Genomic DNA, 15,957 nt, shown 5'->3' on the forward strand with positions numbered 1-15,957 from the left:
GCATATTGCTGAGTACAAATACATGCAATGCAGACTAGTTTTACAGAACTCATATATATCTTTTGTAAAAATCTAGTGCGAATATTAAAAAAAAAGCATGGAGGGGCGCCTGGGTGGCTCAGAGGGTTAAAGCCTCTGCCTTCAGCTCAGGTCATGATCTCAGGGTCGTGGGATCAAGCCCCACATCGGGCTTTCTGCTGAGCAGGGAGCCTACTTCCTCCTCTCTGCCTGCCTCTCTGCCTACTTGGGATCTCTCTCTCTCACTCTCTCTGTCAAATAAATAAATAAATAAATCTTCTAAAAGAAAAGAAAAAAAGCACGGATAATTGTCTCCACCCTGCACTGAACCAAACCAGCTCTGGAGTAAGATGCCCTAGCCTGTCTGTGGTATGAAGAACAACGGCCTTGCAAAGATGCACCCCTCCTAATTCCCACAATCAGTGAATATGTTAAATTACATGGCAAAAAATATTAAGGCTGCTTATCAATCTACCTTGAAATAAAGATTATCCTGCACTATACAGGTGGGGCCCAAAGTGTTCTCAGGGTCCTTACATGGGGAAGAGGCAAACAGTTGTCAGTGTCAGTGACTGTGATACAATGAGAATCAAACAGCCATTGCAGACGTTCAAGATGAAAGAAGGCCAAACAAAGCAGGCAAGAAAATAGATTCTTCCAGAAAGGAACTCAGCCCCACCGAGGCTTCCCCATCATGACACACTTTTAACCCAGTGAGATGCCTTCAGATGTCTGAGCTACAAAACTGTAAAATAACAGTTCTGTGCTGTTTTAAGCTACTAAGCATACAGTCATACACTAGAGCAGGAATAGGAAAACTCATATACCTTCCATAGTTGATCTCATGCTTCCTGGGGCCATCTAGAGTTGGAGCCTGGCTATAAAGTGTCTACCAGAGAGGAGTAAAATGATTATTGGTACTAATACAAAGCAACTAAGCAATCTGTTCCTTCATAAAATAAAAACCGTTCTCAAAATTCAGTTCTAAACAACATTTATTGAGCCCCCAGGAGATGGGACATGGTTAAGAGATAGCCCCCCTCTGTGTGGGTAAAAGTCCCGCCACTCAGTTTATCCTCAACTGGTACATCTTCTGTCTTACTAGTCCTTTACAGTTAATCAGTCTCCTATAATGGAACGGAAGCCTTGTTCAGTAGCTCAGGATCTTCTTTAAAAACTTGTGGCTAGAAGAGTGATGTTCGCAACTAATGGAAAATCAGCTTCATTTCCTAAATTTTAAAAAAAAGGGGGGGAGGGAGTTAGCAAGAGTAAGCAGTGTTCGAGATCAGCCTTGTCTTTCCCACTGCCCACTGTGACTCTGGACATGTGACTCCGTTTCTTTCAGATGTAACTCCTTACTCTCCCTTCCTCTCCTTGTGCCCAGAGAGAGGTATTTACACTGTCCAGGTAGCCATTTTACTTCGTGAAGAAACCATTTGAGACTTACCAAAAAAGCCAAAAGCAAGGCCAAATACAAACCAGGGACATTCCGATTCAGAGCTCCAAGGCTTTACAGTTTTTAACTGAATTGTATGTTTTGTGTATTGGAAAATCTGATGCCTTCTCTTCTGCTCTCCCTTTAAAAAGATTCCACAAACTGAATGAGGAATCCATGTCCTAGATAGACTGGAAAAACGGCATCTTGGAAAAACTCAAATAAGAGGACTTTATCTTAACGCCTATTTAGTTGAACTTTCAGACAGATTTGCAAGATAATTCAGAGAAGAAAAAGGTTGCCTCTGAGCTCCATGAGTTTTTCTAACTGAATCACTTTGGACTCTTCTCCCAGTATGTGAAAACCAGCACAGAACCTGGTATCAAACAAACCCCAGTTAAGGAATCAGAGCAAAAGAGAAAAAACTTACAAAAAAAGTACTGAGATGGACTCGTTGCTTCACACAGAGGTGCTCAGCTCATCTGCAATTAAGTAAAGAAATGGTTGGTTATATTCACTTCTGTAAGGATCACACACGCAGTATGTCTAGCATTCAGCTGAGGGCCTCAAACAGCTCTGGTAAACGGAGGGTTCCACTACATCTGGGGCACCCACTCTGCCATGCCTGAAATCCTATTCGGAGGAAATGGAACACAGATGGAGGCCATGAGGAGCATCTGGTTGAAGGGGAAGTCTGCACTCATTCCGAAGTCCCTGACCTATACATATCTTCATGCATAAGAAGTGTATCCCCTCCACTCCCCCAGAAACTGAGCAAACATGGCACCTGAGTGAGAAGGGTGTAAACATAGAGTACCTCCCAGAGTCTGTCTTACTCAGTCTCTCCCAGAAAGCCTCCCAAGGTGGCGCGGGGGCGGGGTGGGGGATAATAAATCCCTCAAAGACTGAGAAGAGGCAAAAAAAGATGAAGATGTTTGGCCTTACCTGGTCTTCCAGTCATGGGCTCTTCTGAATCAGCCTCAGTGACATCTTCTAGAAATAAAAGAGTGAGTTTCTTTAATTTAAAAGTCTGAGTTTTACATTTTAAATTTGAAGGCTGGATTTTCTCTTCCTATTAAAAATCAAAGCTTCTCAATGTGTATTTATGTCAAATCACTATGTTGTACACCCTGAACTTACATAGTGTTATACATCAATTACATCTCAATAAAACGGGAAAAAAGTTAAATAAATAAATGCATTATATAGAAAAAAATAGACTTATTTTATTGGCCATTTCCACAGTCAGAAAGCATCTCTTGACAATCAGGTATGGGGTCCAGTATATTAATTAGCAGAAATGACCAGATGTATCTTGTAGTCAAAGATGAATGTTTCCTAATGCCCCACAGGAGGGAGGCAGAAGGAGATATCATTAATATAGATTAATTCTGTAATCAACCACTACAGTTTGGGAAGATAGAACACAATATTGAAGTGGAGTTTCATGTTGTAAATGATGTATATTCTTTAGGGAAGGCAATTAGTGGAAGATTTTTTTTTTGAAGATTTATTTACTTATCTGACAGAGAGACCGTGTGTGCATGCACATAAGCAGGAAAGTGGGAGAGGGAGAAACATTGATGCGGGTCTTGATCTCAGGACCCATGACCTAAGCCAAAGTCAGGCACTTAACCAACTGAGCTACCCTGGCACCCCTAGAGAAAAGATCTTAAAAGCCAGGGAAACTACTCTTTTCTAATAGGCCTTCCCACTTACATAGTTTCTAGATTCCTCCAACTACTATCTGCAATACCCCCACTATTCTTAGAGCAGGACTGGAAGATAGATCTCAATACATGTTACCTATTACTTACACACATAAAGATCAGATAGTATGGAAAGGTAAGACCCCAGGGTCTGTCTTAGCAAAAATTCCAAGCATTCCTTAAAGTATCGGGGTTTATTTGTGGGGGCTAGAAGGCCTCAAAACCTTATGGTCCCTTGGCTAAGTGGAACACAAAAAAAATGAAAGAAGGTGAAGACTTGAAAGAGGGATTAGAACCACTGCTTAATTCATGAAGCTTTCAAATTACTTTTCTCTTTTGTTCAGTCTGTATTCAAGTAAGATTTACAGTTACCATAACCTTCTCTAAAAAATGTTCTCTATGCCCCTGGCGATGAAAATATATGTTTATAAAAAATAAAAAATTTAAAAAAAAAAAGTTCTCCATGTAAACTGAACTGAAATGAACTAAAAAGGGAAGAATTGTTAAACCCTATGTGGCCACCACATCCTTTGATCCACTGGAGACACCAAAGAGTGCCTCCTCTTTGAGAAGCCCCGAAGGCTGGGGACCTGACCAGCACTGGGCAAACCTCTGGGATGGAGCTCTGTAGGTAGGCCTTCAACCAATTCCAATTCCTCACACTCTGGGAAAACGCTTGAATTTTCAAGTTTTGGAGAAATTTTGCTAAAACTTACTCTACCTCAACACAGCAAAAGTTTCCCCAAATGTCTAAGTTACTACAGGAAATTTCGAGGCAATAGCCTGTAAACAAGAAAAAGGAGGGAGGGAGGAAGGAATTTCTACATTTTTAAAGTTAGGAAACCCTACCCATGGCTTTAGTGGTTGCTTCCTCAAAGCTATGAATGTTTGATTCCACCTTAAGAGAGAATTCGGGGACAGGAAAACGGAAGATGGGTATGATCAGAAGCTTACACTGGGGAATCAAGTACACTGGAGGAAAAGCAGGCTTGCCCTCAGAAATGCAAAAAATGGGAGCCTCCTCTCAAGCCAAGACTGTCACCTACCAAAAGCCCGTGTGTCCTCAAAATGCACACCCATGGTCGATACCACATCACTAATGGAGGCAAGGTCAGTAGGAGACTCCAGGTCAGTGGTGGACTCTAGGGTCAGGGTGGATTCCAGATCAGCAGGGGACTCTGGGGTCGCAGTAGAATCCAGCTCATCAGGGGACTCCAGGTCAGCAGGGGACTCCAGGGTCGCGGTGGACTCCAGGTCAGCAGGAGACTCTGGGGTTGCAGTGGACTCCAGGTCAGTAGGGCACTTTGGGGTCGAGGTGGACTCCAGGTCAGTGGGGGACTCTGGGGTCGTGGTGGATTCCAGGTCAGTGGGGCACTTTGGGGTCATGGTGGACTCCAGGTCAATGGGGGACTCTGGGGTGGCAGTGGACTCCAGGGTCACGGTAGAGTCCAAGTCAGCAGGGTACTCGGGGGTGGCAGTGAACTCCTCATCAGTGGGGCACTTTGAGGTCATGGTGGGCTCCAGGTCAGCGATGGACTCCAGGGTGTCAGTAGACTCCAGGTCACTGGGGGATTCAGGGGTCGCATTGGACTCCAGGTCAGTGAGGGATTCCAGGAAGGCAATGGATTCTGCGATGGCCAACTCTAGTTCAGCGGTCAACTCAAATTCATTAATCAACTCAAGCTTAGTGATCAAGTTTAGGTCACCAATGAATTCTAGAGGAGCCAAAAAAAAAAAAAAGAAAAGAAAAAGAAAGAAAAAAAGAATAGTTTCAGTACTTTCTAGGAAGTCCATTTTCACTATCTCTACAACATTACAAGCTAGATCTCTTTCTGGGGAAAAGCCGGAACATAAAAGGGTATATACTGAATCAAGTATGGTCTCGCCCCAAGTTTCTCTTCTGCCAAGTGCTAGAAAGTGCAGAAGACTAACTGCCACCCAGGGTGTCCCCTACACCTGGTCAGTGCAGAAGGAACATTCAATACTGGGCCTCTGTATGCAAACTGGTCAGACTAGAACAGAATAAAAATTCCAAGAATATCCCCCTATAATCCTTCCAAGTCCCTGAAAACAAAACCAAAAGGGGGCAGGGAGCTATAAGAATGGCTATTTCCAAGAATGTATAAACAAGAATAGAATCAACTCTAAAATGGGCTACTCCTATCACGTTTCCACTTAATGGGCGAAATCAAGGACCTCATTTTTCAGGCCTGTCCCATAGAATCTATAATCCAGACATTTGGGGGCTTACCATAGAGCATCATAACCCTATAAGCCTGGTGAACACACAACCAGGCTCTTCTTGGGCTACGCTGAAAGATATCCAGGCTCTGTAACTGCCTGTGTGACCAGGTGACAGGCACCCTGGCAATGAGGCCAAAATCATTAGCTCTCTAATTTAGTCACTGTGCTTTACCATTGATTTACATGCAGTAGAAAACCCCAACCCCAGCATGTTAAAGTGACAGCTACCAGAGGGGGCACCGGGAGGAAAAAGTTGGAGGAAATAATTACTTGAATGCTAGTGAATGAACACCCCTCCTCCTGAGAAATCAAACTGAATTCAGAAAGAATTATAAAAGCAAGCTTTTGAGGGAAAAGCTTTCCCCCAAAAGCTTTCTTTCTGCCTGGTTCATGCGGACACCTGTCTTGTTCCTTTCTCAGTGGGAATCACAGGTTTCCAGACCCACCGATTTCCATTGCACGGACTGAATTAGCTGCCAAAGAACTTTGAACTGTACTGCTGTATAAAATGAGGACACAGCCCGGACTTTCCAGCATGCACTACATAGAATAAAGCCTCTTTGGGCCCAAGAGTGAACAGGATCCTAGCAAACCTTCAGGAGTTCTCCTGTCAGCCACCCTAAACCCATCTGGCCCAATCTTAGTACCTTCATGAGGTCAATTCAAGCACCTAACCCACCTCTTCGCCTAGCCACTCCATGTGTCCAAGGCTTCAGAATTCAGCCAGGCACCCAACCCATCTTAACACCAAGTGGACAGAATTTCCCTTTACAATCTTCACTGCTGGCTTCTCTCTTTCTGCTCCTGCAGAAAGACACACATACACACACCCCATAAAAAAAGTTTAGTTCCATTCTCCAACAGACTTCCCAGTGGTTCACTTACCCTGGCGTATGACGGGGTAAGCCACAGCAAGGGCAAACCAGGCTGTGAGTACCAGGCTCTTCCCAAGCATCATTCCAGCGGGGAGCACGGGGTCCTGGTGAAAGTAAGGAGGAAGGTGGCAAACACGAGTGTTCTGGACAGAGTTCCTTCCAGCTTTTATGCAATCCACAGCCCCAGGTCCCTGAGGGCAGCCTTTTCAGCAGGTTGTTTTTAAAAAAAAAAAAAAAAAAAAAGGAAAAAGCAAGCCTCCCCACCCACATAGCTATCAGAATGCCCCTGGAGCAAAGGCGGGAAAGGGAACTGGGGACAGGACTAGCAAGGAGTATGGAAAAACTCTTGATAAGGATTTTCGCAGAACTAGGTTGTCCCTTAACCCTTAGCGCGCGCTAGCTGCTTCACAGGGAGGCAGGCAAGAGAGCTAGCTCTACCTGGCTGGAGGTTACAAGTTTGTTGCCCCCGAAAAGCTACTCTCAGAGTGTGGGACTGAGAACCACAGTCAGAGCCTGCCGGCTACCCTGAGTCTAAGGGAGAGCCCTGTTGTAGTCTCTCCCCACCACCTCCCGGCAGGTCTGGTAAAGAGAACTGTCAAAGAGAGTAAGAAATACTACTATTACTACTCCATAATAACAGAAATAGCTAAAATCATACGGTTTCCTAGGTGCTACGATCTTATTTGAGCCTCACCGCTACCTACAAGTGTGAGCGTTGAAGTACTTCTTGGCAGTGAGGACTGGCTCCTGCTACTGACGTTCCCAGCCCTCTAGGGGGCAGTAGTAAGTCGCCATGTGCTCTGAGCCGCAGCCCTGATTGGAGGCCCTGGAGCTGTTGATGACTGAAAACAGACGGGAGGGTGGGGCTGGCTCACGTGAGTCGGCCCCAGCGCTCAGTTGACTAATCACAGCCCTTACCTGGAAAGGAGGTCGAGATAGCAGATGCGCGACTCCCATCCCGGGGTCAGACTCCCGTGAGGTGTTGTGTAGGTCTCCGTCCTTCTCAGAAACCACAGGATTGACAGTACCATTGAGAGAGAACTCTCACTAATAGTAATAATAACAGCTCACACTTATTAAATGCTTAACTGTGTGCTACAGGCATATATTATTTTATCCAATGCCAAACCCGAGGTAATCTTATTATTCTCCTTTTCTAGATGAAGAAACCAGGGCACAGAGAGGTTAGGGAACTGATGAAAGGTCACACAGCAAGTGTTACAGAATCGGGAAGCAAACCTGTGGGCATTCTGTTGCTAGGGCCAATGCTCTCAAACCCTGTACCCCCAACCCAGTAATGACCCTGACCTCTTCATTGCCGGCTTTGTTCTGTGAAGTGTGGCACTCCACAGGCTTCACCTTAAAGGTGGGGAGAACACACATATACATTAGAGAACATTTTATTCTTCTGCAAACTACCTTTCCTTGGCAATCCCTGTGCAATGAAGTATAACCCAAACACAAGAGTCATGAGCTTGGGAATGAGAAGTTCTGGAAAAACGTACGGCAAGAAGCTTACGGCAAAACTGTAAGACTCAAATGAGACAATAATGCAGTAAGTCATAGGTCAGTGGAAGAAAAGGGAATTTTATCTACACCAGCTACAATATGAGAATATCTCCTATCCCGGAAAATGGCAAGAATCGACATCCCAAAGTAGGATCTCTTTGGGGCAGAGCTGGACATAAGTCAGGTATGGAATGGGGCACAAACGACCAACTTCTAGAAGCTTTGTTTGACACCTCAACCACTAAAATACAGATACTGCTTTAGATGGTCTTCCAAAGGTCATGGTTCCATTTGTGTGCCTCAGTTTCCCCCAGAGTCAATTATAGAGCATCTGCCTGGTGACCTCCATATTGAAAATGGGAGCAATCTGGTTTCCCTTCCTGAAGATGTATCACTCTTTCTCACTACGGAGTATTACTAGGTGATTGACACAAGGATCCCAGAGAGGAGCCAAGCTGAATAAAACTGTACAGTTATAATTATTGGGGTTTTTATTAACATGAGGTTATCATTCTATTATATATTATTACATTATTTGGCTTTCTGGACTTTACATATACTAGCAAATCTCAAGACTGGAAGGTGTATTAAATTATATCCAGCTCAACCAGACCTCCAGTGTCTCTTTTTCTAATATAAGAGTAATATTTTTTCCTTATATACCACACCTATCAAGTGGCCTGACAGCCCTAGGGATGGGGAACTCACTACCTTGAAAAGAGTGGTTTATACTTGGACAGCCATTCCTTGCAATGGCTTAGGATACCTTGCTGTTATTTTAACCAGTTGGCCTCAGTTTTATTTGGGGTCCATATATAAAAAATTGGGCCCTCCTTTTCCCTTCAGATGTCAGAAGTAGCTATCATTGTATTTTCCAATTTCTTCACCATCCTAAAAAAAAAAAAAAAAAGTGGATTTTTTTTTTCTGTATCTTCCTCCCTCAAATTTTTCAGCACCTAGCACAATATCTGGCACACTGAAGATAAGAAAAATGTTTGTTAGTAAATTAATGACTAGATGACTTGGGGTCATTGGTCTCTGATCTCATTTGTCTATGGTCTTCTAAAAAGGAAATACTAGAATGAAGTTATTAAGATTTTACCTAATTAGAGTGGAGGTGGGGGAGGGGGAAGGGGCAGGAGAGGGAAACTATCACTCTCCATTCTGGAAAATACATGATATTTGTCTCCTTGTATTAAATTGATTTGTATCTTAAATGCTAAATTAAATGATGAAAGGTGGACCTAGGAAGAATACGGGAGATGTCTTGACAGTGTTAAAGGATCTCAGAATCCTTTGCATTTGTTTTCCCCCCAGAGTGAGATCAGTTTCAGGCAGGCAGTTTGAGCTAGGAATGATAACCAATGGATCTGTCTCTGTCTCTCCCTAATTCCCACTCTTAGCAGACACAGGCCCTGGAGCTCCTGTGAGTCTTTGGCCCAGGGTAAGGTGCTTCATTCATTCCACCTGCCAATAGTCACCGTTCCCTTAACGAGCAGTTTCCAGAGACTAAGACTCAAATTTCTCCTCTGGAGAACAGGGAGCCCCGAATGGGCCATCTAACCTCACAGATCAGATCTGGATAAAGACTAGCCCAGTCTTCCAGGGTCAGACCAAGCCTTTTTCTGACATCTGTTCAAGGACCCAGCAATTACCCTAAGTATCCAGAACAACTCAAAAGAAGCCCCAAACTGACTCCTTTTTTGGAGTCATAACCGTGGAGAATGTCAACGTATATTATAAAGGCAGTTTAGAATGAGATACTAAGAACTCTAAAGCAGTTCCAGGAATTCAAAACAAGGCCTCTTTATTCAAGATGTGTTTACAGAGCCACTGGGAAGTACGGTGACTAAAATCAGAGGCACTAGGCAAAGAGGCCAAAATCAGACTCGGAGCTGGCAGCCCCAGGCGTCACTCCTGGCTCCACAACCATGGGCAAGTTGCCTAACTCACAGCGTTTTACTTTTCTCTTTTACAAAATGGAGATAAAAGTGGTTTACTTCATGGCACTTGGGTGGCTCAGTCGGTGAAGTGTCTGCCTTCAGCTTAGCTCATAATCCCAGCGTCCTGGGATCAAGCCCCTCGTGGGACCCCTTCTCAGTGGGGAGTCTCCTTCTCTCTCTCACTGCTCGTTCTTTCTCAGATAGATAAATAAATCAAATTTTTAAAAACTGATTTTATTTCACCAGATTTTGTAAAGACTAAATTAATATATTCATGTTAAAATGCCTAGAATAGGGATACCTGGGTGGCTCAGTGGGTTAAAGCCTCTGCCTTCAGCTCAGGACATGGTCTCAGGGTCTTGGGATCCAGCCCCTCAAAGGTCTCTCTGCTCCGCTGGGAGCCTGCTTCCCCCTCTTTCTCTGCCTGACTCTCTGCCTACTTGTGATCTCTCTCTTTGTCAAATAAATAAATAAAATCTTTAAAAAAAATAAAATGCCAGGCGCCTGGGTGGCTCAGTGGGTTAAGCCGCTGCCTTCGGCTCAGGTCATGATCTCAGAGTCCTGGGATCGAGTCCCACATCGGGCTCTCTGCTCAGCGGGGAGCCTGCTTCCTCCTCTCTCTCTCTGCCTGCGCCTCTGCCTACTTGTGGTCTCTCTCTGTCGGATAAATAAATAAAATCTTTAAAAAATAATAATAAGGGGCGCCTGGGTGGCTCAGTGGGTTAAAGCCTCTGCCTTCGGCTCGGGTCATGATCCCGGGGTTCTGGGATCGAGCCCCGCATCGGGCTCTCTCCTCGGTGGGGAGCCTGCTTCCTCCTCTCTCTCTCTGCCTGCCTACTTGTGATTTCTGTCTGTCAGATAAATAAGTAAAATCTTTAAAAATAAATAAATAAATAAATAAAAATTAAAAAAATAATAATAATAAAAAATAAATAAAATGCCTAGGGCGCCTGGGTGGCTCAGTGGGTTAAAGCCTCTGCCTTCAGCTCAGGTTATGGTCCCAGGGTCCTGGGATCCAGCCCCACATCAGGCTCTCTGCTCAGAGGGAGCCTGCTTCCTCCTCTCTCTCTGCCTGCATCTCTGCCTACTTGTGATCTCTGTCTGTCAAGTAAATAAATATCTTTTAAAAAATAAATAAATAAATAAAATAAAATGCCTAGAATAAAGAAAGTACATAATAAAAATTTGCTATTATTATTAGATGCTGAAATGAAAAAGGCCCTGGTCCCCCAAGTAGTTGAAAACATTGTTTTCCAGCAGGAACAGGATGGCGCATTGCCCCGGAAAGTTCCCTGGGCAAGACGGAACAAGTTGAAGTAAGAATGAAATTCTTTTGAATTTAATAAACATATCTTTGTTTACCTTTATAGAAGGCAAACGAACAGAAAGGTCTCTAGGCAAAAGGAAGTAATAGTGTATTGGTGGTGACAAAAATGTGCATGAACACCAGTGTTCAAGGCATCATGTCATGTCAACTGTAATCAATTTGGGAACCTAGAGGAAGAATGTATCAGTAAGATGGCTGGAACCATCTTAATCAACTTTCCATTGTTGACACCTCCAGAGTCTGTGACAGTGACTTATGCATGGCAGTTGCCAAATAAAAGGTCGTTCATCTGTATTGAATTCTGACATGATGTATTGAATTCATCATCATGTGAGCAGTAGAATCATGGCTAAAAACTGGGGTTGTGGACTCAGATCATCTGGACATGAATTCAAGTTCTTATGAGAACTCAGACTTGCCCATGTTACTGTACCCTTCTGTTTTCCTCATCAGAAAAATGCAGATGATGACAGCAATGGTTTCACAGGGCCTTTTTGAAAACTGATTGAAGGAATCTGTGAAAACTGGTAACTGGAATATAATAAATGATGGCTGATTGGCAGCTATCATGATTATAGTTTGAAATGGACCTTGAAGAATGAGTTAAAGCTGTAAGATTAAATAATCTCATTACAGAGGAGTTGGTGATGGAGAATATAGTGAGCGGCTGAGGGGGAGCTGGAAGAGGAGGTAGTGAAAGTCTGAAATATCATTTAGGACCAGAACCAAGAGACCTGCAAAAACAAAACAAGAACAAAAGAGTTGCATCATTATTCTACCAGCAAAATAAGGTCATTGGGGTTGTTTCATCAAAGATGGTCATGGTAAGACTTAACCAGACAAACCTGTCCAGACAAAAAGCAGGTCAGCTATGGCTCTGCAGGAGCAAGGGCTACTGTGGGTTGAGCAGGGTGGTGGCCTTAGGCTTGTAAAGGATACAGATACTAAAGATATTACCAAGATGCAGTTAAAGGGTGGCTGATTGGATGTGGGGAAGGCAGCCCCACATGAGATAATATATGTTCAGAAGAGTTGGCCTTGTAAGCTTTTAGTTCCTCTAGGACATGAATTTCCAGAGTCCAAACCCTAATGCTAAAAGTCAACAGAACGGGACAGAGAGGAGAATACGAATTCCTGGGATTCAGCTGAGAGTCTTGCCTGGTGGTGAATGAACAAGGAAACAAACACACGGCGGTCACACCAAAAATGGATTTCACTGGGTTCGAATGAAGTTTTAAGTCCCATGTTTTCTTTGGTGCTAATATACATCCTCATGAAAAATTTTGAGACTGGATACAATGGTTTTGTCTGTTCAATATTTTGGCTAAGGTCAGACCCTTTTAAGTTATTGGGGTATAGGGGAATGATTACATCAATGAATTGATAAGAAATAAAACAATTAAAACAACAACCACCTCACACCCATTAGGATGAGCACTATCAAAGAAACCAACACAGAAAATAGCAAGTGTTCACAGGACGTGGAGAAATTGGACACACACACTTATGGGATTGCAAAATGGTGCAGCCATTATGGAAAACAGTATAGAGGTTCCTCAAAAAATTAAAAGTAGAACTACCATATAATCTGGCCATCTTACTTCTGGGTATATGTCCCATAGAATTCAAAGCAAGATCTCAAAGAGATATTTTCACAACCTGGTTCATAGCAGTATTATTCACAATAGTTAAGAGATGGAAGCAACCCAAATGTCCATCAGTGAGTGAGTAGATAATGAGGATATGGTATATACATACAGTAAAGTATTATTCAGCCTAAAAATAAAAGTCTTATCACATGCTATGAACAAGGTCACATGGATGAAGCTTGAAGACACTATGCTATATGAAACAAGCTAGTTAAAAAAGACCAATACTGCATGATTCTACTTATATGAGGGATCTAAAGTAGTCAAACTCTTAGACACAGAAAGTGGAGTGGTGGTTGCAGAGGCTGGAAAGAGGGAGAAATGACAGTTGTTGTTTATTGGGTATAGAACGAAAGTGTCAGATGGTAAAAGTGTTGAGATAAATGACAACACAGGGTTGCAAAAAATATGTTTAATTCCCTATTTACACGTCCATTTTCTTCCACCAAAGTAAGCAGTTTTTAGGAAAAGAGCAAGCGCTGTTCATATTTGTACCCCAGACAGAGCTTCCTTGTTGTCTCTGATACCCATTCTCCCCTCCTCTCCTAGATGACAGTTCAATATGAAGACTGCATTTCCCAGAGGACATAAGCAGAAGTAATATGTGCACTTCTAAGTTTTTTCCTAAAAGGGAAGAGGCATACCTTTCACGTCCATCTTCCCGCACTTTCTGCTGTATGAGATGTGGTTATGGTGGTAAATCATCTTGAACCAGCTGGATGAGGGCGACATTGTAGGGATGGCAGAGAAGATACAAGGAAAGGATCCTGCATTCCTCTGAACCTCCTCTCCTGTTAAGGGGTTGACAGCATAGTGTTAGTGTGGGATACACCCTCAGTGTGTCCCAAGTGGCCCAAACTAATTTACACCCCAGCACCTTGCATAGCTCCTACAAATTGCTTCATAAAGATGGAAGGAGAGCGGGGCACCTGGGTGGCTCAATGGGTTAAGCCTCTGCCTTCAGCTCAGGTCATGATCTCAGGGTCCTAGGATGGAGCCCCACATCTGCTCAGCGGGGAGCCTGCTTCCCCCCTCTCTCTCTCTGCCTGCCTCTCTACCTAATTGTGATCTCTCTCTGTCAAATAAATAAGTAAAATATTTTTAAAAAAAAGAAAAAAATTTCCAAGGTATGTGTCAGTAAGGATACATTTAGATGATGGCAAGACCATAGAAAGTGAAAGAAACTTTCCTTCAAGTGAGTCATGAACACACCACTTTGGTTCCCCTGCGTTTCCATTTCTTTGTACCAAGTCAGTCTTTCTGTGACAACACCCTCCAATTTGGTCTTGCTTCACTTAGTTACTTATTTAGTGAAAGGCTTTGTTATTAAAAGTCTTGTCTTAAATGAGGCAAGAATTTCCTTCTTTGGTTTGCAGGCTTTTTTCCTGAGATGCATGAGGTTTTAGATGTTTCAAAGAGCTTTCAAATCCAAATTTACCCGACAAATTCTGAGGGATGGCCAGAGGACATATTATTAATGTCATTCTACAAGCAAGTGCACACAGCACATCGCTGCCTCCATAAATAGTTACGTATTGGGCACTAGCCAAAGAAATAGAAATCCAAGATGGTAAGTGACTTGCTAGGTCACAGCTAGTTCGTGCAATGCCATGATGAAGATGGAAAGCCAAAGACTTCCCACATCTAATCACTCTAGACTGAATGAACAATAACTTCTGAAGAGCTTCAGTCAACTCCTCAAGAATAACTTCCTCTGGAAATACTAGGAGGCATTCTAATCTTCATCCCTTCTGCTTGAAGCCCAGAATGTCTCATGATTGCCATTTTTTTCACCATTACTTATGAAGAAAAACAGAGAAGCACATTTTCTAATTATTTTATACTAGCTCCTGGAACTGGTATAAAATGGAACAGCGGGAAACTCAAGGAAAAGTCTCATTCATTTCCAAGTAACCAAGGTCAATACCATAGGGAAACAAAACCTGCCACCTCAAAATGTGTCTCTTTGGCATTGTATTTTTTTTTCAGGTTGATTATTGTTTTAAGAAACAAAAGACTCAAAAAGCTTTTCTTTTTGCCTTTCCCCTAACTACCTAAAAAATTTTAGATGGAGGATTTACTCCAGGGAGGGAGTTATCATCACAGATAACTATAGTAAAATATGAATTAGGTGTGGTAGATGAGGAGCAATTTGGCAAAATCTGTGTTAAAATTCCTCTCTATGTCCCATTGTTTCTGCACTGCCCAACAAACATTTGTTTACTGGAGATTTTTTCATCCTTCTGTGAACTGTCTTTCTTCCGTTGAAGTCACAGACTCCTATCCTCTTCTTTTTAACTCTGTTTGGTCACATGCCTGACTGCCTGGGGCCTCATATTCTCATAGAGCCTCTGTATGTTTTGTAATTTTATCCTGTTAACTTCATCAGGTCAATTTAATTTTTAGACCACCAAAAGAGTCTTGAAAGGATAGGAAAATTTTTCCTCTCCAATCATTCCACTCTTTGCTTCCATGAAAAGCAGCCCATCCATATAACTGTAAATATCTTGTTCATCTTCATTCTTTATGTTTATCTAGAAAGTTCTATGGCAGGCATATAAGCTTGCACGTTCTCTTGCTTGAGACAGAAAAATATTTCATTGTGTCCATATCCATAAAAATATATTTTTTAAAAACCACAGTAAGAATCCATGGAAGCTAGTCACAGAAAGGTTTCTGAAAGGAGATACAGATAGGCTTTTTGGCTGCTAGGACCTTGTGATTTTGACTAAGGTGCCTCATCCAGCTGGCCTTGTGTGTGCAGTTAATATCAATGATAAGGACAACTTGTGTTGCCTCTCAGCCACCAAGGAACCTCAGTGTATATTGTTTCCAAATCATAGTCCTCAAAGGCCTGGTCTACCTCTACTTCTTTCCTTAAGAACTTCCCTGATCTTTCTAGTAGCTCTCTAGATACATTACTTCTTAGACTCCCCCTAGTCCTCCTGCTGTCTCCCCTTCTCCATCATCCACAACTATATTTGATGTTGAATGATTTAGATATTACTAACATCACTTCTGCTGTTGCTTCATCTGCATGGCAAATACTGAGTGTCTCATTCCACTGGTCATTCCAGGTGTTTTCTTGTCTATGACTTCTGTGGTTAAACATTTTACTCTTCTGGGCTAGTTACAGAGCCTGGCCCATGTGTTATATTTCTTTGCCCTTAGCAAGAGTAAATGGTCTTCCCCACCTGTCCTCTGCCCCAGTGGGACCCCAAGATCCTGACTGAGAAGAAGGCAGAACT

The 15,957-nt window shown here is 42.9% G+C and overlaps 1 protein-coding gene across 2 annotated transcripts; it reads right to left on the minus strand.

Moving 5' to 3' along the window:
- Positions 1–995: 995 nt before the first annotated feature.
- On the minus strand, positions 996–6,475 carry LOC122891728 (sialidase-like). 2 transcript variants are annotated; one of them, XM_044227621.1, is made up of 5 exons: positions 6,292–6,475; positions 4,209–4,877; positions 2,399–2,443; positions 1,884–1,935; positions 996–1,247 (listed from the first exon to the last, which is right to left on the minus strand). In XM_044227621.1, exons 1-4 carry the CDS (start codon positions 6,362–6,364, stop codon positions 1,913–1,915), a joined length of 810 nt encoding a protein of 269 aa, XP_044083556.1. In that variant the 5' UTR covers positions 6,365–6,475; the 3' UTR covers positions 996–1,247; positions 1,884–1,912. The 2 variants fall into 2 exon arrangements, with proteins under 2 accessions (XP_044083556.1, XP_044083554.1); XM_044227619.1 differs by having other exon boundaries at positions 2,399–2,446.
- Between the last annotated feature and the right edge of the window lie 9,482 nt (positions 6,476–15,957).

This window comes from Neovison vison, chromosome 12, assembly GCF_020171115.1.
Source record: "Neovison vison isolate M4711 chromosome 12, ASM_NN_V1, whole genome shotgun sequence".
Classification (NCBI taxonomy): Eukaryota; Metazoa; Chordata; class Mammalia; order Carnivora; family Mustelidae; genus Neogale; species Neogale vison.